Here is a 27,496-nt window from a genome sequence, read left to right on the forward strand (position 1 = left end):
ATGGGACGGTTCGGTGGAAGGATGGGAGAGTTCTGGGAGAGCTACCACGGGCACTTCCTCGACAGGCTGCTCCTCCTCCTCCTCCTGTTGCTGGTGAGGCCGACCCTGACCTGCGGTGGCAGATTGCGGAGCTGGAGAGCCGTTTCGATCGGCACGATGAGCTACTGGCAGCTGAGCTCCATGGACTGCGCGTACGCATCGACCAGCGCTATGATGATCTCCGCAGTCAGCAGCTGGTGATGCAGCAGCTGCTTCTGGGCTGGATGGCCAACTACCCACCTCCGCAGCGTTACTATGGTCATCCACCTTCGGGCTCCAGCATACCTCCTCAGGGTTACGAGCCTCCTGCAGATGATGATGATGCTCCTCATGTTGAGGACGTTGATTGATACAGTCTGTGTGTCACCTTGTCTGTCTGTATTTTTGTATGCTATTTGATGGATATCTTTGTCTGACCTGATACTTATGCTACTCATATATTATGCTACTCTTATATTTTTGCTATTCATTTATCCATTTCTTTCTTTTACTTATGCTTCAGTTCATATTAATATGCTGTTCCTATGCCATGATTTGATTGTATCTTATGTCTTTCTTATTGTCATATTGTGACCTTAGAGGGAACTCTAGGTACATTAAGAGAAGGCAGTATGGGTTAAGGGGGAGCCTTTTGAGTTTTTGTCACCTCATTTGCACCTTTTCGGTGTTTGACAAAGGGGGAGAGGATACCTAAGTTTAGAAATGTATGAAAGCTTGATTTTAGGGGAGAGGATAACGGGAAGGATCTTGATTCCCGTCATTGACTTGGTGGTGTATCCACCTTAGGGGGAGGATCTTGATTAGGGGTGAGCATTCGGTTAATTCGGTCCATAAATTAACCGAATTAACCGAAAACCGATTTAGTGTTTGCTGACCGAATCAAATCAAAGTTTTACTAAAACTGAATTAACCGAATTAGTTATTTCAATTAACACCGAATTAACTAAATTTGTTTAAAATAACAATAAAAAGAATTTATACAAAATTAATATCAAATTAACTGAATTAACCGAATAAACCGAATGCTCACCCCTAATCTTGATTCCCCTAAAATTATGAAAATAAGAATATCTCTGATCTAAACTTAAATCGTGTTGTCAAACAACAAAAAGGGGGAGATTGTTGATACAGTCTGACCTGGCTGTTGTTTTGATGTTGACACTGATTTAAGTTTGTATCAGATGTTAATTGAACTGATCAAGGGTGATCAGGTGGAAGGAAAAAGTCCAAGTTGGAAACTTGGCACGCGGAGTCGGAGAGGGCTCGGTAGCTCGTTCTCCTGACTAGGTCAGAGAGGGCTAGGTAGCTCGCTCTCTGACCTGACTAGGTCAAAGAGGACTCGGTAGCTCGTTCTCTGGACCTAACTAGGTCGGAGAGGGCTCGGTAGCTCGTTCTCCTGACTAAGTCAGAGAGGGCTAGGTAGCTCGCTCTCTGGACCTGACTAGGTCAGAGAGGGCTCGGTAGCTCGTTCTCTGGACCTGATGGAGTCGGAGAGGGCTCGGTAGCTCGTTCTCCTGACTAGGTCAGAGAGGGCTAGGTAGCTCGCTCTCTGGACCTGACTAGGTCAGAAAGGGCTCGGTAGCTCGTTCTCTGGACCTGATGGAGTCGGAGAGGGCTCGGTAGCTCGTTCTCCTGACTAGGTCAGAGAGGGCTAGGTAGCTCGCTCTCTGGACCTGACTAGGTCAGAGAGGGCTCGGTAGCTCGTTCTCTGGACCTGATGGAGTCGGAGAGGGCACGGTAGCTCGTTCTTCGGATTAGGTCAGAGAGGGACCTAAGTGGACATTCCATGGCACATTGGATCGGTCGGTGGGCCGATCGTGTTTCACATGAATCGATGGATCGGTCGGCGGACCGATCGTGAAGAGTTCCATGGATCGGTCGATGACCAATCGATGACACTCGAGCACATGAGTGAAATCTGATCGATCGCAAACCGATCGAAAACACTCGTAGCACATCGAGTGCAATCGATCGGTCGACCGATCGGGAGAAAACTGCGAGAAGAGAAAGGGGTGGATCGGTGCGTGGACCGATCCACTCAATCTAATCGGTCCTCGACCGTCAGAATGGCCTCGGACCGATCGGGATGTTGCGATCGGTCACCTTGTGATCGGTCCGTGACCGATCCACACACTCTGATTTGTTCGTTGTATCAGCGATTCCTTTACTGCTTTTGATATACCTCATTCATTTATGTGATATAATCCTCTGTGCTGTTAGCTTTTGAGTTTACAGGTTAACAGGTATCATTCCAAGCCTAATTTCAAATTAAGTTCATAAGAGGAATGCGACAAATGGTCTTTCTGCTGGTTTCAGCGGCGCATGGTGCATTTCAGGCATCAACGGATACTGCTGTGATCTGGCTGCGATCTGCTTGACTCCTGGGGATTGGTTCGAGCTCAGAAGACGCCAGTGATGACTGTGATATCATTGGTGTGAGTTCAGAGAACCAGGTAAGGAGGAAGAGGGATTGGCTGCAGCGCTGATTTGCGCAGTTTTTGACCAGATCGGTGATAACAGAGATTAGGTTTGAGAAGCAGTAAAAACAGCGAGAGGAGAGAATATAACAATAACAAGAAAGCTTGAAAGCAAAGTCTGTGCTGTTGTGTGAAGTTCTTGAGCTCTCGGGTGAACTGCGATCTCTGTTCTGCTACTGATCCTCGCGTGGTTGTAAGTATTTTTATTCTCCTTTGCCACCGAGCTTCTGTAAGTCTCGTGCTTTAACTTAGATATTTCTTGAGACGTTGTGGGGAGGTTACTCCACCGAGAAGGAGGATTTGTAGCCGGAAGTTATCCGGGGTGCGATCTACCGAAGATCAAGGAGTCGTCCACCTTACGGACACGCCGAGGAGTAGGGGCAAATTATCCCCGAACCTCGTAAATCCTAGTGTTAGTGTGCTTGTGTTTTTTTTTCTTTAGTTGTCTAATTCCGCTGTGCTAACAATTATCTGTGTAGAAGTTTTGTTTAAGTTTTTAAAGGGGCTATTCACCCCCCCTCTAGCCATCTAAGATCCCAACATGAATCTCCCCTGCTTCACTGCTCTCATCTGAGGTCGCTCCCCCTTCATCGATGCTGAGTTCTGATATACTTTGTCCTTCGTAGCTTGCCATCAGCGCCAGCCCGACATATTCTTGAATCTTGGACTCAGATGATGAAGTGTCATCCCAAGTAGCTTTTAGGTTCTTGTGCTTTTTGGGTACCTTGATTTTGTCCTTCTTGAGTTCTGGGCAATCCTCTCTTAGGTGTCCTTCCTTTTGACACTGGTAGCAACGAACCCTTCTTCTATTTCTTGGATTCTTTTTATTCTGCATTTCTTTGAATTTATTAGATCAAAAAAACTTTTTAAAGTTTCTTACCATGTACGCTTCCTGATCCTCTTCTGAGTCTGACTTGGGTTCATCCTGCCTTCGTGGAGTTCCAGGAACTTCTCCCAGAGTTTTTTAGCAGATGAATAGCTTCCGATGCGGTTGACCTCTTGAGGCGGTAACACGCTCAACAGGTGATATTCCGCACGGCTGTTTGCTACAGACTCATTCTGCTCCTTCTTTGTCTAAAGGCTCTCTTCTTTTTCTTCTCCGTCTTGATTCATCGGAGCTGAAAAATCATACTTCATAATAAACTGAATTTCGAAATCAATTTTTAGAAATACCTCCATACGACGCTTCCTGTCTGTGAAGTTCCCCTCGAATTTTGATGGAACGATGCTTGGTCCAGCCATCTCGTTGCTTCGATCGGTGGTTAGTCCTCCTGAAGCGCCTTGCTCTGAGATCACTTGTTGGTCCCTTTGGAGGCTGGCAAGAAGAGAAGGGTGAATTGCCCTAAAAAACCCACGAACCTTTCTCGGATATTCAACTAATTTAAAAGAACTTGTAATCAAAATAAAGAGACTAATAAAATGTAAATCAGACACAGAGTTTTACTTAGTTTGCAATCAGGGGATTGCTAATCCAAGGAAAGTAAGCGCACTATTTGATGATCTCCTTCGGTTGGAGTAGTCTCTTTACAGTATTGACAGCACAAATAAAAAGAACAGAAATGAAAGCACAGAGAAAACTGATTACAAGTGAGTTGAATGATCTATGCAAACCAGTGCTATATTTATAGCACTGGTTGGGGCGCCCCAAAGGGTTCTAGGCGCTCGGGGGGCTTTGTCCCCCAAGGGTTAGGTAACGGTAGATCGGCTAAGGGGGAGGCTCTCTTCCTATAATTCCAATAGAGCATGGGGAACCAAGTGGTGGATAGGGAACGACTAGACCGATGACTATAAAGCGATGACTAGTAAGTCAGGACCTACCGACTATACCATACCGATGAAGGCTGCGCACATACACATAGAGGATAGCGGTCTAAGCCCCAAGTGCAGACGATCACGATGGCCTTACCTCTCAGTAGGTAGTTGGGCGAACTGCGAACTCTCGAGCTCTTTTATCTTCTTTCTTTCTTTTCTTCTTTTTTTTGTTTTCTTAAGTAGAGCAGTGCACTTCTTCTCTTCCTTCCTTCCTTCGAGCCGTCTTTTCACGGTGCGAAAAAGTCTGATGGTCGTGAATCCTACTTGGGGAGTTCGAATGTCATTAGCGTGAGGAGTTTCTGTCTCTCTATATTGCACCACTCATCTACTCACTCTTCTGCGCCCCCACTCTCACTTTCCTCTCCTCAGCCATTTCGGGAATAAGGTGCCTTTCTCTCTATCTATAAAGAACAGTACGTTCCGAGGTGTGAAGTGAGTCTGGTATTGTAGACTTGAGATCTCTGGCATTTGATAAAGTCAAAGACAAGAAGAGGGAAGGGGGTTTTCTCACTTTTTGCATAGCAGGCTTCCTGTGGGGTTAGGGCTATTAGCTCATCGGTGCGCCCCTGCGAATAGCTGTGCCCGGACAGCTGCCACAAGATCAATCATCTGCGCCTGACCCAGAGAAGTGAATCATCCAAGTCCTCCTCGAATCGGATAAAGCTTCATGGGATAGGACAATCTACATTGGATTGTATCTGACTTGCTATTCACTCGTGGGATCCAATACAGGCTATCTTCTTCCAAATCTATATAATCGGTGGGTCTTTCAATTCTTAGATGATTCGCTCGAGGAATCTTCTTGTCTTATGTTTGAGAGGAAATGCTTTGAATGATAGACGAAGTGTGTGATAGCGCGTCGTTATCTGGTCAAAGCTCTCATTTTGTTATAACGTTCGACTGAACGAAAGTGGCGCATTGGAATTGGAAGAGAATAAATGAAGCGAAATGAAGTGAGATGCATGATTTTGACTAATCACCACGAAAGTAGCGAACTCGAGAAACTAACCCATTGCATGAAGAAATGTGGCGAAGCGCAAAACCTATGATGCGAACGAGCTGGCCTTAGAACAGAACATAGAATAGAACATAGAAATAGAGGAACGAACGCTAGGTACGTAAGGGCTCGACCAATAGGGTATCTAAGATGGGCTCTACCGTCAGTCCGATATACGAGGAAGATAGGCTCGACTAACAGGAGGGGGACGAGTGATACCCATACCTACAGCTAAGTGTGAATAAAAGAAGAGTATCGGGACCCGCATGTGTTAAGCATTAAGCATCTACAGATCTTTTGTTGTTAGAGCATATTTATTGCGACGTGGGCATCTATTTCGTAGTTCTGAATTGATGGTATATAGAGAAAAAGATCAATCCTATAGATGAGAACACTGAGTTTTGAATTGCAGTTGATCGAGCAAGTTAAGTAAGTTCCACCCTAACCCATCAGCGGTATTTTCTTAGCATATAGTGGCCATTAAGATAAGTGGGGGGTCCCGCGAAGAAATTTCTTAGTAAGTGCAACGGCAGCCTAAGATATGGAAGGAAAGCTCTAAAGTGAACTCAAGTACGGGAAAAGATCTGTATCTTCTCTATGCTTAACACATGCAACTATGAAACTCAAGTCTTAGTAAGGGAGGAAGAAATTGAATAGCCTAATATCTGCCAGGACAGCTTCAAGTAGAAGGACACTTTCGTTTTTGGTTTTTTTGGTTTTGGTAAATCGAAATTATGAGTTATTTACTTTCCTTCAATGCTTATGAAAGCTGGTCGGTCTCTATCAAAGAATCAAGCGCTAGAGACAAGAGGGGCTTGGGGCAGTCAGATTGATAGACAGAGAAGGAGAAGATCTAGATTTCAAAGAGGAGAAGCCGCTCAAATGCTAAATTGAAGGGCAGAAGCCACTCGCTTAACTGGCAAGGAGCAAGAACCACTCAATTCTTTGTGAAATGTTGTATAGCAGCCAGCCTCTTCCCAGATGCTCTTCCTTTTGGCCAGTCTATTGACTGTCTCTCCGCTTTCTTTTCGTCGCTTGCCACGCCGCACAGGGCCACTTCTTTGGCCGCTTCCTCGGCTGCAGAGTGCCTTGCACCACTTATTATATTGCACTTGAAGATCATAGTTCGATCGAATATGCACGCTCCTCTAAGTGCTTTTCTTTGTATTCGTATCCCAAGTACAAATGGACCCAGGGTCAATTAGCTTTAGTTCTTCGCCTGGCTTCAATCGAGATTGCCTCATGAACTTTTAAAGGAACATATATGGAGTATAGTATATGTTGGCACAAAGACTACGAGCTCAATCTCCAGAACGGGCTTGCTTGCTACTAGATCGATAGCAGAAAGAAGGACTTGATTAATATAATATTATCTTCTTTCACTTTGTATCTGGAATTCTTTTAGATCGTACCCTATAGCATCATTAATAGACCTATTTACTTCTCTGACTTCGTCTGGTGTTTAGTATAGGATTTCCACTTCTTTTGGTGATCAAAATGACTCCGTAAAATGCTTTTTGGTACCATCGGTTATTTACATTCAAGCAATGCCTTAGTTCTGAGTCCATCTAGGAAAATGAATGAAGTTCACTATTAGAGTAGGTTGACGAACTACCTGCTCCTGCAATCCAAATAAGAAGTAACTTGCCTTAGCGTTTATGTTTGAATTCCCCGGGGACTAGTGTATCGATCATGATGAGAATAAAGTGTTTGCATAAGTAAAGAGATAGAACCCCTGCCATGAGAAAGAAGCCTAGCAGCCCCGATACGCCGAAACCTATGATTCTGGTCCCTAGGCTAACCTACGAAAAGTAATGAATTGCGTAAGAAGTTCTTTCGGTTAAAAGGCCGTGCGACTCGGAGGACATAAGACTTCTTGGTCAAGCCAAAAAGATTGCCGACTGGATGTTCCTACCCCACCATGCCAGGCCCTTTACCTTACCTTAAGAATCAAAAGAGAGGGAGACCGCTCGGAATACAACATAGGGCGTTGAGCCTCCAGTTGGCTTTCCAAGATTGACGGATCAGCATGAGATTGTCAGGAATGAGACTTCCCATGCTCCTGACGCCTCTGGTTCTGCTTAACCCTCTCGGGCTCCCGTTGCTGAATTTGGTCCCAGGAGAAGAGGTCATCAAACCGGTATTCAAATCAGGTCTAGCTCAGCTAAGGGGAAGATACTTCCAAGTTTGAATTTACTAAAATGATTCTTTGTTTAAAGATTGTCTTAGAATATGATTTTTTGACAGAAGTAGACTCGGTAGTAGAGAAGAGAAGACTCGTCTAAAAGAAAGGAGACAGAGGTTGTAGGAGGATCATCTGCTGCAGACGAAGCACAGAACCCTCCTCCTTATAGAAGAGAGGACAATTCCTTCGTCAATTACGAATCTTCCTGATGAAGGCGGTATGAGTCAATCGTTCTATTTATCATCTTCGTATAGAGACTTAGAATGAACAGAGTTCTCTTTGTATGACTTAGACTAATTGGAGATACATGTTATTGAAGGTGATGCCAGCCGTGTGGAAACTGAACCAAGGTCAGGATTTGATGTCCTTGCTGGTGATATCCAACAATTAATTCCAACTCTGACACGAACATCCTTGAGTCCTTCCAAGTTCTTTGCTGATGTGCAGGATGAAGAAGAAGGCCAGGCTCAAGCAAATTAGTTGGCAGAATTTGGATAAGCCAGACGAAGGAGCTTCGTCAGATGAAGACGGTGATGCACCTTTGTTCCACACAGGCTCAAATGTATAAGTTATTCACATGTCACCACATTCCAACGTTCGCATCCTATTACAATTTGTAAAAAAAAAGATATAAACTGTTCAAATTCACCAAAAAAGAAATTACTTAAGCACATTAATTTGTGCTTGACGACGCTCTTATGCTAGTCAATTTAACGAAGCCCTTTCCTCCTTTTCATCTTAGTAAGAACTTGATTGTGATTTAATAAGACGTTCAGATGAGTTTGCATGGTAGACATCCTCTCTTCGGCTCTCTGAAGACCTTTGTTAACCCTGCTAAGCCCCCCCTCAACATCATTAAGTTTTTTTGATGCAGGTGAAAGTAGGGGATCCATTGTTCCTCCCGCCTTTTCCGGCAAATGCTATGCTCAACTATGCCCACCCACCTCGACAAGCCCGGATAAGAAGTACAGATGGTTGTACAGCATGAGCTACAGAAAGCATTTCGACAGATAAAGTACGATCTGCTTAGAGAATTCCCCTGGTATGAACCAACAAAACCATATCCCGTGATCTCCTCCTCTTGGACGTTGATCTTTTTCTTATCCACCGATTACCCCCCATAAAGGAGTATTCAAGTCCATACGGGAGGTCTGGTGAATGATATCATTCGGAAAGAGATGCGCCTAAGGAAAGGTAGGCTCTTAAGTCGGATTTATTAAAGGCTGGCATAAAAGAAAAGGAAGGTCTCTTAGAAAAGCCCTCTACTTATGTATAAACTAAATCAAGGGATAGTCAATAAGAACCCGAAGGCGAAGGAAGAGCGTATAGTTTGTTGGCTTACTTTAGCTACAAGTAAATAAGGTAAGGTAACTTAGGGACGGACCAAGGGAAGGATTATCATATAACGTGAGACGATAGTCGCCTAAAAAACCATCATATGTATTTGAAGAGCTGAACAAAAGTTTCATTCTTTGAACTTTTAAGTTGGGAAGGGGCATCTTTTCGTAGGACATCTTCCCCCAAGCACTCGCTTCCAACAACAAGGAGCAAAGCCCTCGCCGCGAAGAGCGTTGAGTTCTTCTTTTTAGGGGCCGTTCGACCTCCGTCCGCGGAAAACTCCTATTTCCTTTCCTCCATCTAAGCGAGTGCCTTGCTTTGATTCCAGAGATCTTTCCGTGCCCTTCCTCTTCTTAATCGCATCAGCACTTCGACATCGGCACTTCGTGCCTTTACCCTTCCGATGCGGTGACTTATTAATTGAAGGGGGTGAAGGGAGAGGGGAGGCGGGCATTTTTATGTAACCGTAAGTACGTCGACGTTCGCTCAAGCGAGAGGTTGTATACCTGGTTGGACGATCAGTGTCTCATTGCTTGCCTGTAGGTTCGGGTAGTCGTAGTTGCTGTTAACTGTGACAGTAGAGGAGAAAAAATAGGGTAACAAAAAAACTTCCCTAAAAAAGAGTTCAGAATCAAATAGTATATGAGGACACTCCTTCTATAACTTTGACTTTCGTTATAAGAAATACAGAAAACAGTAATTGAAGAAACCACATACGTTATAATCAATAGAGAAAAGAGTTTCTTCATAAACCACATACGTTATATGAAGAAATACATAAAAAGAGTATTTGAATAAACCACTTCTTTAACTATATTAACTTTTTACATTTCAAGCAATGAACAGGCAAATGAACCATTCACTCAAATTCCCCAACATAAGAAATACATAAAACAGTAATTGAAGAAATCAACATATGAATAAGAAATACATAAAATAGTAACTGAAGAAACTCTAACTTAAACTATAAAAACTCTAACTTTAACTATAACTTTGCTTTGGAATTCAAAAGTTTTATATGATTGCATTTTGAATTTGAAATAATTTGTTTAACTATTTTTTGCAAGACTGGGAAAGGAGAGGGAAAGAATTGCTATAGCTCTTTACAATTTCTTTAGCTAGAGAGAAGAAAAGTGTGAGAGCAGATCAAAAGTAGTTTTTTAATGTTAGACTGAGGGATGAAAAGTGGGAGAGTGATAGCGAGAGGGACGAGCCTACTGCCAGATCTTTCGTATGAGTAGTTTATTAAAGAAAATTATTCTAGTAGCAGACGCAAGGATAGGCTATAAAGTAATAAAGTTAGGGATATGGAGTTATATAATAACTAAATAAGTACTTAAATTATGGCAAACAAGATTCTCATTTTCAAAGAACACGGATGTTATTATATCTTATATATGAATATGAAACTAAACTTGTATATCTTATATATGAATATGAAACTAAACTTGTATATCTTATATATGAATATGAAACTAAACTTGACTTTGATTATTTGATTTAAGTCAGTCTCGCGTGTCAAAGACTTATTCGTCCCGTCGATCCCTTGGGTATACCATCCCCTTAGGTTCTCTTTCGAGCGCTAAAAACACTTGATATTAGCTACATCTGTTAAGTATAAAAATTCATTCTTACAAATTCAATTCCTTTGTTCCAGAATTCAAGCTCATGAGTTCACTCCTTTACGGTAAAAAGATCCTTATTAGTGCGTAAGAGATGCTGTACTTCTTCTCTTGGTTTCGTCCTAATTTCTGAAATCAATTGAGTGTATTAAATTTGCTTCAGCGGCTGCTTCAGCTTCTGATTATCTTATATATGCTCCTGCCAGTTTCTTTTGATCTGAGAAGCGAATGATAATGAATAGCGAGACTGAAGCCTGAGAGGGACTAAATTAGTATTATACCTGAGAGGGACTAAATTAGTATTATATAATATACGATACGTGTGCGACGTGCAATTCTTATATAATAAGATCCTCAATAAGAATGCGAAATAAGATCCTCAATAAGAATGCGAGGTGAATAATAAAAAAAAGCTTAGGCCCACTCATAGTCTACAATGGTGTCCCATTTACTCTTTCCATTCACAACAGAGGTCAGAGAAGGAGCTCCTAAAGGCTTATGCCTCTTCTTCACACTCAGACCCGGATGGACTAATTGGCTCAGACAGGGGTGGTGCTCCGCATCTCAGTCTTCCATTAGCTTCCCATGGCCTGTGCATACTACTTAGCTCCTTTTGCCTATTTGGCGCTCACAGGATATGAGCCATTCCATAAGTCAAGCACCAGACCTCTATTGAAAAATAGGAGTCTTTATAATAGAACTACTGTATATTGGGAGCTACAATATTTACGCGCGAGACTGGTAAGATAGGCAAGACCAATGGGGAGAGAGAGGCGAATATCCTTTATATTCTTTTGGCTCAACCGTAAGGGACTCCATTCAGTCTTTTCATTTACGCGCGATAGGGCCGACTTGCAGGAGGGTGTCGTATGAGTTCTTTTGAGTAGCAAAAAGTGCATTTATTAAAAGTCAAGGGATTCATCTTTTGAGTAGCAAAAAGTGCATTTAGGGATGAAAATCTGAATTTTTTTTTACCTGAAACAAGACCTAAAGGCACGTACCTGAGAAGATGGTTCCAGTTATAATTCAAGGGTCCAAGTCGAAGCTTTTTTAAACTGGTCCATTCGAATAAAACATCACTTAAAGTTGAGTGGTCCCATAAGCATCATTAAAATTCTATTCCGTGAATGATTTTAAAAACATCACTTCCAGGGTCCCGAACTATAGAATGCATTTGAATTTGGGTCAGATGATTTGTAATAAGTTCCGAGGATTAAATAGCTCGCTTTACTGTAATTTCGTTGGAGAGGGGCAGAATCTTAGGAAGAAGTCTGAAGTTTATCTCAAGCGTACTTCTTAGTACTGAAGGGTCATTTTTGATGTAATTAGTTCGTAGGGTATATAATAGTCAGAACTCGAGCGGATAAGGATAAGTATAATATGAGAGCCGCAGCTGACAGGGATATCCCATAAGGGAGTACGTAGACCCGATAGAGTTCATGCGTCCATGTTAGACTCTTGCTGAGGGGTGAGTGAGAACGAGGCACCATCCGGGGAATCATTCCTCGGCTGGGGGGAAGGGTGACGTCCCTCCAGGCACTGAGAGCGCACAGCAATTTGTGTACTCTTTCTTAGCTGCTTGCCATTCGCACCTTGAGTGGTTGATGATCGTAAGATCACCTCAAGACAACTCGAACCAGAAGACCGGCCCGAGAAGGGTTGAGTCTAATGGAGATCTGGCTAGTAAGCAGACGCCGTCCATCACACCGACTTGTTTCGGTGGGTCAAGGAGAGTCGATACATTGGAGTAAAGCATCTCACTTTCTTAATTAGGGTGATGAATCTCTTTCCTTCTTTATATTGAATGAATCTCTTTCCTTCTTTATATTGAAAATGAAAAGGGATCATGCTGCTCTTTGTTAATTGAATATCTGCCTCAGGTATCGTGGCGCCGTGCGTTTGAACACACGGGATCATTAAGAGGGTTCTTTATTCGAATCTTTTGAATGGTTACTGGTAACCTATCCATGGAAGGAGCTCTTTGCTCTTTAATCTTTGCTCTAAAAGTGTTTTTTTCAACTTGTTCGGGTGTCGGGACTGTTATACACAGCGCTCTACCTCAAACAGTGTAGTGTTCATCTCCAACAGTATTATGGCTGAGGTGGACAGGAGGGTGTCCCACCACCTATATGGGTTTAATTAAGCAAGTCAGGGTTGCCGTCTATCATTCCGACTCCTACATATTCTTTCATGCCGGAATGAGGGGAGGCTGGTCCCTTTGTATTTCTCGTGGTTCAGTCTTAGTCGAATTATTAAGTTGGCCAAGCCCGTAAGCAAGGCTACTTTAAAATCGATTACCACTGACCAGACAGTATAGACAGGGGAAAGGAAGGACTCCAACAACCCCTTTCTCTTCCTTGGCTCATCCCCCATCACAAGGCTTTCTCGTGGGACTCCGATATCGACCGTCTCAAAAGGGGCTTTAATCAATTCAATATGAGTCTTTTGCGAGAGATATTTGATTGATTCATTTGTTGGAAGGCATCTTTTCCGGTTAAGCGCACCTTATGGCCGTTAACTGAGCCTATAAGACCAAGGATCTGACCTTCTACGAAACTAACGTGGGACAGATCTTTGCTGAGCTGGCAAGAGCCTTTGAAGGGGGAGCGGGTCGACTTGCTTGCTCCTTAGAGGGGGCTGGGACAGATTATAGCTATAGGTCACTATATGCGTCAGCGTCTTCTCTATCCTGTGCATGATTGGGCTATGTGGGTCTGATCCCGATTGCCTTGTGATGGTACGTTTCAACAATAACGTCTGTTGAAGTCCATCTTAGAAGGAGTCTTTTTATTTAGCATCCGCTACCGACTGATGGCCAGTGTGATACATGATGTAAGAGCTTCTATCTTTGGACCGGCTTCATGCATTGTTAACGGTTCACTTGCTTTGTCAACATTATGGGCCCCCTTTCGTAGGGAGTTACTGATTTCTTTGTTTTTTTAACTGGTCATCCGTTAGGCTCTTATGGCTCCTGGGAGTCTCTCGCACCATTTTATGGTGTGGCTGGCAGCTTAGCTTGGCTTGGATGGTTGACTCAGGGAGACTATCCCCATTTACTAAAGATGCCTTCTTAGGCGATGATCTTGTCATTGCTGATGAGGCCCAACAGTATCGAAAGTTGCTCCAAATGATGGATGTGCCCACTTCGGGGAGTCTGTCTTGATGCTCTTCCAATGAATTTGGATCAATAAGAGGTAGAATCTGACCCCTCTTTCTGCAAAAGCGCTTTTGGCTGCTATGGTTGGTCTCTCTCAGGTTGCTTATCAGTCTCACCTCACAAGGGTGGCCTAGCCTTGCCGGAGCAGGATACCGAGTCAGGGCCCGGTCCAACCGCCTTAGTCGTCGGTGGAAATTCGAGTGGTCTCTGATAAGTTACTATCCCATCTTCGACTACCTCTGGATTTCTGGGGTATCTGAAGGGAAGCATAGTTGAAACATTGGGGAACATTACTACATATAAAATATACATCAGCCACACTCGGCTGGAAAAAAATATAAACAACAGAACACACAGTTTAATATACTTAGCCTACCCGGCTGGACAAAATGAAATAACACATAACCACCATCTATAACATCAGCCTAAACGGCTGGAACAAAATAGAAACACACACAGCGGAAGACAGAACGATAAATACTCAGCCTACACGGCTGGATGTAAACGCAGCGGAAATCACAAAAAGAAAACAAATGTATGACCGACAAAGTCACTAACTAAATTACCTGCAACCACCCGACGGGACTCCAAAATCCATATCGAAGCATACAATACCAAGTTACAAAACCAAAACATAAATAGCGTAAGCAACCAAAACCAGAAAAAAGAAACTATCCTCGAGTGTGTCGTGGGACTGGCAGCTGGGACTCTCCAAGCATCCATGACTCATCTACCTGTTACCTGGCGAAAGAAAACCATTTTGCGGGGTGGTGAGTATTGGAACTCAGCGGGTAAGGAAAGAGATAGTGCATGAACATAACATATACCTAGAAAGTGAGCCAAGAGTATACAGTCTCATACAGAAATAGCAGATACTACAAGAGGACCAAAACAAATACTCATACCTGAAACCATATCCTAGACTAGGTATAGTAGGTCAGAACTGGTACTAATCTGCTACATTACTGTTCATAACTACAGAGTTAATAAGCAAGGTATATACCAATTTTCAATGACTAGACATCTACAACGAGAACATATCTCAACACAAGTAAACATATCAGCATGTGTGAACAACAACAGTAAGCAAGCAATAACAACATATATAGACAGCTGCAGCCAAAACAAATATAATAACAACAGCGTATGCACGGATGGTCACTCCCGCCCACCTCTCTGCACCATGACCCCTGTATGGTCGAGAGGCCGGGTCAGTGACAGACTGTACACCACTCCAGCTACCACTCACACGAGTGGCCGAGGGGACAGTTGCATAGTAGCTAACTAGCTACATCTGCGACGGGGTCCCTGCTGCTCGTACTCCAGCTACCACTCACACGAGTGGCCGAGTGCGGCAGGACAGGACAAGCGGCATCAACTCCAGCTACCACTCTCTCGAGTGGCCGAGGATGCGGCATGCATGCAATGACATGATGCGAACAATGCAACAGTCATCATACCAATATAAGCAGAAACATGTATGCTACATGAAGCCAGCATGCTCAATATAGTACATAAATAAATAATAGTCAAAGCATACAAACATGGTATCTAGTATCTGCTACTGATCATGGACAACAACAAGGGACTGTATAGATATGGAACGAATTTCTCAAAGATTGCGTGGAAGTATCAAGCACAAGAAACTAAGAGTGGAGTCAAGGTAAAATAGTCCTTATCCAAAAAATATATCATGCACTAAGTTCAAGAACTACAGAATCAAAGTAAGAAGTACCCGCCTTTATATGCAGATCGCGTCAACCGTCTTCAATCAATGTCCTGCAATCACGTGATGTACAATTTAGCTAATTTCATAACGACACTAGCTAAACCGAAACCCAACCCAATTAGCGATAAACCCTAATCTAACTATGAATCTCGATTTATCCAAATCCACACCCACTCTATCCAATTCGGTCATCAATTAAGCATACAAATCGGCAACGAGATTCTAAATTCAGATTTAACTAGCTACCACACCTCAAGAATAAGTTACCAACAAGCAGATGTACACAACTCCCACACCGAAATTTCGGACTAAACAACTAAAGAAGCGAAGATCACACCAGTATTACATCATCATAAAGAATCAAATTTCATAGAAAACTCACAACCTAAGATCCCTACCAAACCTTCACGCAACAAATACGCAGAAACCAATCTTCAATTCATCACGGAAGAATCAGTTATCAAATTCGTTCACAACACATCAACCATCAGAAAACATGAAGAGAGTATCTTGAGACTTCAAGCTCCATCCAAAACTGATCGTGTTAATAAAACCCGACGGTGCACGTAAATCATCAGTACCAGAAATCAAAACCTTACACCGAATCACACATTTCACCGGGAAGAACCAAAACCATCGCTAGTAGAAACCAAACAGGATCCCTTACGCCAAACTAGGATAGAAATCGAAGTTCCCTACCAACCTGACTAAGGAAAAATCTGCATTCATACCTACAGGAGGGATTATACCTGCTGGATCAATTAGAGCACAACTCGAACAGAGGAGACCGACGACTGCCGTGGTGCCCGCGCGAGGGAAGGAAGGAGAGGCCGCCGGTGAAGATAGTGCCTGCTCGGGAGAGATAGGAAGAAACTCCGGAGGAAGGAAACGGCGCCGAGTTGGCTAGGGCGCGGCGTCGCAAGCCAACGAAGAGGGAAGAGGGGTCGGCGGTGTTTTGGGCAGGGGATCGCGAGCGGGAGAGGGAGAGGCGACCGTGGCTTCACGAGAGGGAGCGGCGCGAGCAGGCGTCGGGGGGCATCGCGAGAAGAAGATGACGCGAGTGGGGATTTAGGGCACGGGTAAGCTTTTAAAGAAAAGGAAAAGTAAAACATTTAAGGAAATTAAACATTTCCTCGTTTAAATCGGGTAACTTAAACAGACTTTTCCTTGGCCCAATAATTGATCCCCCCAAAATACATCATACGAGCTCCAATTAAATCCCAGAAAATTTCTACAAATTCCTAAAAATTCCGTTAAGGTTTTTCGTCTATTAAACCTTATTATTTAATTATTATTTGTTGCCATATTTTACATTCTCCCCCACTAATAAAAATTTGGTCCCCAAATTTACTACTAACTTAGGAATCCTCATCTAAGGATAACAACCAAACAACAAACCCATATACTAGTCCATCATAGTGTCATGATCAAATCCTTAATTGAAAAAGATGCTTCTGTGGGTTATAGGCTCATCTTGCTTCCACTGCGCCACTCTGATATTCTGCCTTCACTTGTTGACACATGGAGAATCAGACTTCAAAGTTCACAATATCATCCTCTGCAGCTTCCCTTTCCATAATTGCTATATATACATGGAACCTTAGACCTATGAAAGAGTAAGTCAGTCTCCTACTGATCAAACTAATAAGGGTAAATCTGTCCTCTACTAACCAAACCAACGCGAGTAAATCGGTACTCTATACATCATGTCCATAAAAATATATAGGGCACTGTAAACCTAAATAGCAATATCAATGACTCCTCATGTCCGTACAACAAACATACTCAAACATAAGATCACTGGCACAAAGTTTGTAATCTAACATTCATCTAAAATCACCAACTCCATAAATATCAAGACATTATACTCTTTAAGTTACTATTAACATCAAAGACTAAATAATAAACCATCAAGTTTAATATTCACTAATAAGGTATCTGAAAATTAGATATTGCCACATCTAGATGTTGTGTAAAACGATATCCACTAATAGATTATCAACAGACAACATATCACCATATCTGATCTGACTAGTGACTAACACAACACAAATCATACATGGTATAACCAACTAACCAAGTATTAAATATGTATGATAACGGTATACAAACATACCTCCTATAGCTTGGAGAAATCCTGTCGCTGCCTGGTCCCAAAACTCGAGAGTCACATCGAGGGATCAACTTACAAAGGGAAAATAAAACAATCGGAACACCGAAAATCATAAATCGAACAAGATCAAAATCCGAAACACTGAAAATGAGACTCGTAAACCTATGGCTCTGATACCACTAAATTGGTATCAGATTAATTCAAAAATCCTAAATCAAAACAAGGTCGAAATCCCAAAACACAAAAAAAATAGGCTTCGCAACTTGGCTCTGATACCACTAAATTGGTATCAGATTAACTAAGAAATCCAACACACGAAAAGCAACAGACATCGAAAACCGGCTCTGATACCACTAAATTGGTATCAAATTCAATCAAAAATCCAGTACACGAAAAAAAAACAGGCATCGAAAAATGGCTCAAATACAAAACACAAAAACAACAGACATCGTAAACCCGCTCTGATACCACTAAATTGTCACGTCCCAGAGGAGTCCCTGTCCGAAGAAATTTCGGCAGCACCTCCCCTATACGGCGGACAATATGAAACATTACTACATATAAAATATACATCAGCCACACTCGGCTGGAAAAAAATATAAACAACAGAACACACAGTTTAATATACTTAGCCTACCCGGCTGGACAAAATGAAATAACACATAACCACCATCTATAACATCAGCCTAAACGGCTGGAACAAAATAGAAACACACACAGCGGAAGACAGAACGATAAATACTCAGCCTACACGGCTGGATGTAAACGCAGCGGAAATCACAAAAAGAAAACAAATGTATGACCGACAAAGTTACTAACTAAATTACCTGCAACCACCCGACGGGACTCCAAAATCCATATCGAAGCATACAATACCAAGTTACAAAACCAAAACATAAATAGCGTAAGCAACCAAAACCAGAAAAAAGAAACTATCCTCGAGTGTGTCGTGGGACTGGCAGCTGGGACTCTCCAAGCATCCATGACTCATCTACCTGTTACCTGGCGAAAGAAAACCATTTTGCGGGGTGGTGAGTATTGGAACTCAGCGGGTAAGGAAAGAGATAGTGCATGAACATAACATATACCTAGAAAGTGAGCCAAGAGTATACAGTCTCATACAGAAATAGCAGATACTACAAGAGGACCAAAACAAATACTCATACCTGAAACCATATCCTAGACTAGGTATAGTAGGTCAGAACTGGTACTAATCTGCTACATTACTGTTCATAACTACAGAGTTAATAAGCAAGGTATATACCAATTTTCAATGACTAGACATCTACAACGAGAACATATCTCAACACAAGTAAACATATCAGTATGTGTGAACAACAACAGTAAGCAAGCAATAACAACATATATAGACAGCTGCAGCCAAAACAAATATAATAACAACAGCGTATGCACGGATGGTCACTCCCGCCCACCTCTCTGCACCATGACCCCTGTATGGTCGAGAGGCCGGGTCAGTGACAGACTGTACACCACTCCAGCTACCACTCACACGAGTGGCCGAGGGGACAGTTGCATAGTAGCTAACTAGCTACATCTGCGACGGGGTCCCTGCTGCTCGTACTCCAGCTACCACTCACACGAGTGGCCGAGTGCGGCAAGCGGCATCAACTCCAGCTACCACTCTCTCGAGTGGCCGAGGATGCGGCATGCATGCAATGACATGATGCGAACAATGCAACAGTCATCATACCAATATAAGCAGAAACATGTATGCTACATGAAGCCAGCATGCTCAATATAGTACATAAATAAATAATAGTCAAAGCATACAAACATGGTATCTAGTATCTGCTACTGATCATGGACAACAACAAGGGACTGTATAGATATGGAACGAATTTCTCAAAGATTGCGTGGAAGTATCAAGCACAAGAAACTAAGAGTGGAGTCAAGGTAAAATAGTCCTTATCCAAAAAATATATCATGCACTAAGTTCAAGAACTACAGAATCAAAGTAAGAAGTACCCGCCTTTATATGCAGATCGCGTCAACCGTCTTCAATCAATGTCCTGCAATCACGTGATGTACAATTTAGCTAATTTCATAACGACACTAGCTAAACCGAAACCCAACCCAATTAGCGATAAACCCTAATCTAACTATGAATCTCGATTTATCCAAATCCACACCCACTCTATCCAATTCGGTCATCAATTAAGCATACAAATCGGCAACGAGATTCTAAATTCAGATTTAACTAGCTACCACACCTCAAGAATAAGTTACCAACAAGCAGATGTACACAACTCCCACACCGAAATTTCGGACTAAACAACTAAAGAAGCGAAGATCACACCAGTACTACATCATCATAAAGAATCAAATTTCATAGAAAACTCACAACCTAAGATCCCTACCAAACCTTCACGCAACAAATACGCAGAAACCAATCTTCAATTCATCACGGAAGAATCAGTTATCAAATTCGTTCACAACACATCAACCATCAGAAAACATGAAGAGAGTATCTTGAGACTTCAAGCTCCATCCAAAACTGATCGTGTTAATAAAACCCGACGGTGCACGTAAATCATCAGTACCAGAAATCAAAACCTTACACCGAATCACACATTTCACCGGGAAGAACCAAAACCATCGCTAGTAGAAACCAAACAGGATCCCTTACGCCAAACTAGGATAGAAATCGAAGTTCCCTACCAACCTGACTAAGAAAAAATCTGCATTCATACCTACAGGAGGGATTATACCTGCTGGATCAATTAGAGCACAACTCGAACAGAGGAGACCGACGACTGCCGTGGTGCCCGCGCGAGGGAAGGAAGGAGAGGCCGCCGGTGAAGATAGTGCCTGCTCGGGAGAGATAGGAAGAAACTCCGGAGGAAGGAAACGGCGCCGAGTTGGCTAGGGCGCGGCGTCGCAAGCCAACGAAGAGGGAAGAGGGGTCGGCGGTGTTTTGGGCAGGGGATCGCGAGCGGGCGTCGGGGGGCATCGCGAGAAGAAGATGACGCGAGTGGGGATTTAGGGCACGGGTAAGCTTTTAAAGAAAAGGAAAAGTAAAACATTTAAGGAAATTAAACATTTCCTCGTTTAAATCGGGTAACTTAAACAGACTTTTCCTTGGCCCAATAATTGATCCCCCCAAAATACATCATACGAGCTCCAATTAAATCCCAGAAAATTTCTACAAATTCCTAAAAATTCCGTTAAGGTTTTTCGTCTATTAAACCTTATTATTTAATTATTATTTGTTGCCATATTTTACAACTTAGGAGAACAGGAGGTCGAGCGAAAGATGCAGCTAGTGAGAAGGACAGCACGGGAGAGAGCCGACGGGCTTGGTGCGTCTGAGGGACGAGGCACTGCGGAAGAGTATGCTGGTGGGCGAGAAGGAAGCGTGCGGCGGTTCCCAGGGATGTGAAGCCAGAGTGGAAGGAAACTCGAGAAGACCGGAAAATAAGTTCGGGTGAGCACTATTCTAGATGGCCGAAATCACCCAAGTGAGCAGAGCTGGAGCGGAAGACCTGGAGGAAAAATCAACCAAAGGTTGACTGTGCTCTGGGCACTCGGAGCTATTCCGGGCGCTCGGACTGCCTAGACCCAGGGCGCCTTAGGCTCACGCCCTAGTCAAGCTAGTTCAGCCTGGTCCGGGTGCCCGGAGCGGGTGCAGGTGCTCGAACTAGAAACTTTATCAAAATACCAGCTATCATGATCCATTGTGACAGGGATAAAAATTTATCCCCCCAGATGCCTAGAACCCTTCCAGGGGGCCTCGATCAGGACTATAAATATAGTCCTGATCCCAGAAGCTAAAAATAATACTTGTAAATGATTCTATTTGAGTTTAGTTTTGTAATTGTGAGTTTTGACTGTTGTAAAAGACTTCTCTGCCTAAAGGAGACTTTAATGGGCTTTTCATTGTCTTGGATTAGCATTCCCCTTATTGCAAACCAAGTCAAATCTTTGTGCCTCTTTTTCTTTTTAATTAGTTTCTTAATTCATTTTATACAAGAGTTTATTTTAATCAAGCTGTAAAGTTCAAGAAAGGTTTTGTTTGTTTTCTTTTGTGCAGGGTTTCTTAATTCCTTTTGCCTTCTGCAAGGGACCAACATTCTTCTCCTTTTCTTTGGTCTTCTTCTTTTCTTCCTTCTTCTTTCCTTCTTTCTTCTTTAAGAGAGGGCATTGATCCCTCATGTGTTCTTCTTCTTTGCAATTGTAGCAAATGGTCCTTCTAGTTCTACTTTTGCTTCTTGAACTTTTCCTAGCATGAGATTTGTTAGTTGAAATTTTTTTAAATGCTCTTCTCATTTTTTTTTACCATATACACCTCTTGATTGCTATCCATTAAGGCGTGTGATTATTCAAAGTCAGAGGATGGTGGGGATGAAGACTTCTAGTTCTTACCCTTTGTGTGTTTGCCACATGGGTTACTCCTCTTGATCTATGAGCTTCTCTATCTAACCCTTCAATTCGAGTTTCATGAAGCTCCATGGTTGAGAATAATTCATCTAGAGAGCTCTTCTCTAGATCCTTTGAGATGTAGAATGAATCTACAATTGAACTCCAAGTTGTAGTTCTTGGGAAAGTGTTGATGGTTTTTATCATTATGTCACAGTTGGAGAGTTTTTCACCTACACTTGTTAGTCCACTTAATATTTCTTTAATTTTAGCATAAAGTGAAGATATCTTTTTTCCTGTTTCATGTTTGATGTTGTTGAGTTGAGTTCGGAGAAGGTCGCTTTTTGCTAATTTCGCTTCTGATGTTTTTTTATGAAGCTCCACTAGCTTTTCCCATAATTCCTTGGCTCTTATGTAATTTTCAATTCTAATCACTTCTTGTTAGGAAGCACATTTAGTAGATGATGCATTGCCTTTGACTTTGCTAAATGCTCTTTCCTTTGCTTCTCGCTCCATCTTATTTTGTTGATTATTATGTTGTTTTCATCCCTAGGTATCTTAAAATCATTTTCTATTATTAGCATAATATCAAAGTCAATATCGAAGAATTCATCCATTCTCTTTTCCTACTAAGAGAAGTCTCTTTCAAATTTAGGTGGATGGATGCTTGAACTAGCCATATTAATGATATTATTCTTCTTGGCGATTAGTCTATTGAAGGGCATCCTTGCTCTGATACTATTTGTAGAGGATCATATGGTTTGCTAGAAGGGGGGGGGGGGGGGGGTTGAATAGCTCGTTATCCCGAGTCATTTGCTTCTCTACAAATCGTTAGTTATGTAGTGGAATAAAATTAAAACAATGAAAGCAATAAGAATGAAAACAATCAAACTCTAACACATTTCCTTTTACATGGTATGGAGATTGCTTGCTCCCACTCCATAGTTTGTCCTTGAGGTGGATGAACCCTCAATCCGTCTATGGATTAGTCCTCGGTAATCTCTGGCTAGAGCTTACTCCTTCTCAGTGGAGTACAACCTCTCACAAAAACTCTCTTCCTCTTTATAAGATGGAAATTAGGTTTAGGAGGAAGAGAAAGGCTTGAAAGCTTGAGAGATGACTTGGGAGTTTTTCAACAAGATGATTCACCTCCTTTATCCCTACAAAGCTCCTTTTAAATAAAAAGGAAAGTATTAATCACAAAGAAATTCATTTCTTGTACCAGTCAACTAGTTCATACACCAGTTGACTGGTATAGCCATTGGACATAGCCAACAGTACTTCACAAAATTCGAGATTATGCAAACAGCTACCAATGACTTTTTACTAGTCGACTGGTGCCATTACCAGTTGACTGGTCTTCACAACTGTCGGACATATAACCATTTTATGCTCTTGTGAATTTAGACTAGTCAAATAGTTTCAGTACCAATCGACTGATCCCTTAAATTCACTCACACTCATCCTCTATGAAGTTGCCCTTGAAGCCTTCTTCCTCGGCCTTCGTCCCTCAAATGCACTTAAGCCCACGACTCCTCTCCATGACATCCTTCACGTTGCCTTGAAGTATGTTTCCCTTGGCTCCACTTCGTTGCTCCTTGTCTGACGATCCCTCAGATGCACCATCTTTCATCGATCTCAAGGACCTGAGCCATAGGATGAGATTTTGCTCATGTGTTTCACCAAATCTTACATGACTCAAATGCATATTAAAATAATATGAAAGTCTAACTTAAACTCTTTGACACACACATCAAAATCATGATTGCACCCGATCAAACCTAGGTCAATTGCACTCATAACATCATGTTCAGTAGACAACCAGAAATGTTTTAGTTGCTGGGTACGTAGATATAAACTATGTAGGAGATTTAGATGATAGGAGGTCTACTACAGAATACGTGTTCACTGTGGCATTGTCTACTATGGAGTTGGAGTACATGGCAGTAGCTACAGCAACGAAGGAAGGTTTATGGTTTACAGAGTTAGAGAACTAGGCATTCAACAAGGTGGAGTCAAATTGTTATGCGATAGTCATAGTGCTATTTATTTAGGTAAGAATCAGGTGTATTATGTGAGAACCAAACACATTGATGTGAGATTTCACAAGATCAGAGAGTTGATTGCTTCCAAAGAAATTCAACTTGAGAAGGTTTACACTTGAACAATGCTGCAGACATATTGACAAAGGCAGTGATCAGTGACCACAGAGAAGTTTAACAATTGTTTGAACTTGATCTATATCTTTAGATGCTAGAGGAAGGAAGCCCAGACCCAGAGATTTAGGTGGAGTTTTGCTCAGATACTCGTGTTCTTCAAAGGAATGAATATTTGATAAAGTGGAGATTATTGAAGGGTGACTCATATCTGAATGAAGGTCAATGCAAGGGACATCATGGAAGAAAAAATCTGTTAAGATTTTTTCGTAACAGAATTATGATTTTTCATAATAGAATTTTGTTATGAATTTTCCAGATCTGAGATTTAGGCATTATTTTTATGGAACATTGTAAACCTATTGTATTATGAGAATCATTGAATGTGATTCTCTTGTGTACAGAGAATTCTAATAAAGCTTCAGTCATTTTTGTGGAGTAGATACACCGACGAACCATGATAACTCTTATTCTTCTTCTTTTTCTTCCTCGTGTTTGCACAACAATATTGATATTAATATATGGGTGTTATAACATCTAAATGATGTTACAAACTAATATGAATGAATATTATAACACCTACACATTAATAGTGTTTAATTCTTTGAATGTGGTTAATGAGCAGATTTTATATAAAAAATTTTAAAAATTAAGAAAATAAATTTTGGATATAAAGAATAAAAATGAATAAATGGATAGTAAAATCCACAAATAATCAATGTTAATATTAAAATAAATACGAGTGTGTGTTAATAATAAACAAATGTTAATATAATGGGTATATGGTATGCTATTTGAAGAGGCGACATATATTAAATTTTAAATTAATATAGATGTCCTAATAGGTGCTCTAGTCGAGTTGGTTATGGTAAATTTATAGAATTAAGAAAGTGTTGATTTCCGATGAAACCGACGGAAATACCCATCCATATGGGGTTTGTTTGGTACCTGATTCCAAATGCTATGGGATAATCATGGAAGGGCCATCAAGATAATGAATTTTATCTTTTATAAAATAATAGAAATTAATAGGTATTCGATTCATCCAATCTAATAGGGACTCGAGTTTAATTAGACTAGCTAATAAGTGAGACTTATCTTTATAAACCCATACAACTTCATCTGCAGGGCTCAATCATCCGATTCAATCTATTTGTCACAATCAAACAATTCATAAAACAGACCCTCTTGACACAAGCATCAATCTCAAAGTTCTATTAACTTAAGATCCCAAAACTTTAATAAATTTTAAAATTATAATATTTAAATTAAAATAAAATTGAATCACAATTACATGATATAATATACGTTTAATATATTTATAAACTGTGATTTTAATATCAGATATATCAGGATTTGTGTTGAAAGATAATTTAAATTTAAAATTAGCGTGTCGGAAGGAAAAATCTCCCACTCTCCCTTCCCCTCCGAGAGTCCGAGTCCGAGTACAAGCCGCATGATCGACGCGCCCTTGTCGCGCGACCCCCGCTCGCTCGTGCGCCTCATTAAATCCGTCGTCGTCGTCGCCGCCGCCGCCGCCTCCTCCCCTTCCGCCCCTCACACGCTGCAGAAGCTCCACTCATGTTCCGCTTGGCCTCTCTCGATCGTTTCTAGTGCCCTCATCTCCTCGTTCGCTACTTTCGGCTTCGTCCACCTCTCTCGCCAACTGTATGATGAAATTCCCCAACCAGGCATTGTCCCTCGGACAGCTATGGCCAGGGCCTACAGTACCGACGGACAACCTGAAAAAACATTGCTTATATTCCGAGCTTTGCTCGTGTCTGGCCTATCCCCAGACCCTATCGCTCTTGCAACTGCAATATCCGCATGCCACCAATCCGGAATCTTATCTGTGGCAAAGACGATTCACGGGTACATTATCAGTAGTGGAATTGTAGTCGATCCATTTGTCACCACTGAGTTGATCAAGGTTTATGGTTACCATGGTAAGCTAGGTATCTGCCAGCGTTTGTTCGATGAAATGCCTGTTAGAACTCTCGTATCATGGAACACCTTATTGCATCAATATGTGAAGCATGGTGATGTTGATTCTGCATGCAAATTGTTTGCCGAGATGGCTGAAAGGGACGTCGTTTCATGGAACACGTTGATATCAGGATTTTCTCAACTGGGTAGGAGTAGAGAGGCATTGGCATTCTTCCGTCAGATGACATTTTCTAGTGAGAAGGCCAACAGGCTCACCTTTTCAATTATTCTCTCGGCCTGCGCTAGCATAGGTGCTCTTGATACCGGTATCTGGCTTCATGCCTATTTAGGAAGTATCATTTTTAACTCAGATGGATCTTTGGATCATTGCCTAATTGATATGTATGCCAAGTGTGGTAGCATTGAAAAGGCTATGCAAGTCTTTGAGAGCAAACCAGTTAGAAGAGATTTGTACTCCTGGACTTCAGCAATATGTGGACTTGCAATGCATGGGAGAGCTGACCACGCCCTTCGCTTGTTTTCACAGATGATGCAAGTGGGGATCAAACCTGATGATGTGACCCTGGTTGGTGTTCTCAATGCTTGTGCTCACGGAGGATTAGTAGAACTAGGATTTAAGTTATTTTCTTGTATGGAGGGAATCTATGGCTTAGCACCCAAAATCGAACATTATGGGTGTGTCATTGATCTTTTAGGCCGTGCGGGCAGGTTAAGAGAAGCTTATGATACTATTTTGAAGATGCCGATGAAGCCTAATACAGTTCTATGGGGGATTCTGTTAAGTAACTGCAAGGTTCACAACAATGTGGAACTAGCTGAGATTGCTGCAATGAATTTGATTGAATTGGATCCAGATGATCCATGGGCTAGAGTGATGCTATCAAACATATATGCAGAAATTGGTGATTGGGGTGGTGTTATGAGACTAAGGAAGGAGATGAACTCTGTGGGCCTGAAGAAAACACCAGGTTGTAGCTCTATTGAAATTAGTGGAGAGATTTATGAGTTTCTTGTTGGTGATAGTTTACATCCTCAGATTGAGGAGATTCTTGAAATATTGGAAATCATTGAAGCTCACATGCAAGTTCATTGATGCACAAAGCTGATCGTGCCAGTTCTCTTATTAATATATACATATGACCTTGTTCAATAACCATCCTACTTGGAAGAACTTTCTAAGAACAAGGTCAGAAGCTACTCTTGAGCTTTTGATGGAACATAGCAAACATCCAATGAAATCATGGTAAGCTAGCTAGCTCAGAGAAAATTGAGAAAGGTCCCTTGTCAAGCTACTAAAGCTAACTTGCCGCATTACTCTACCAAGGTGCACAAAGGTACTTCAAATTCCTTCATGAAAGCCTGGATCAAGGTAGGGGCACCTTATTTTCCTATAATAAAAGCTGTAAAGGATCACTTATTGTCAAAAATCTCCCTTGATTTTAAGATTTCAAGAAGTTCAAATGAAGAGGAGTGCAAATTTTCTCTTGTGCCATGATTCTGAACAAAATATACTATTTGTGTATCTAACAAAAATTAAATTCTGATAT

The 27,496-nt window shown here is 41.8% G+C and overlaps 1 protein-coding gene across 1 annotated transcript; it reads left to right on the forward strand.

Moving 5' to 3' along the window:
• Positions 1-27,414, forward strand: LOC122029099 (pentatricopeptide repeat-containing protein At5g08510-like). The gene is made up of 2 exons (XM_042588053.1): positions 1-236; positions 25,392-27,414. Exons 1-2 carry the CDS (start codon positions 1-3, stop codon positions 27,040-27,042), a joined length of 1,887 nt encoding a protein of 628 aa, XP_042443987.1. The 3' UTR covers positions 27,043-27,414.
• The last annotated feature ends 82 nt before the right edge of the window (positions 27,415-27,496 follow it).

Source organism: Zingiber officinale, chromosome 10B (genome assembly GCF_018446385.1).
Source record: "Zingiber officinale cultivar Zhangliang chromosome 10B, Zo_v1.1, whole genome shotgun sequence".
Lineage (NCBI taxonomy): Eukaryota > Viridiplantae > Streptophyta > Magnoliopsida > Zingiberales > Zingiberaceae > Zingiber > Zingiber officinale.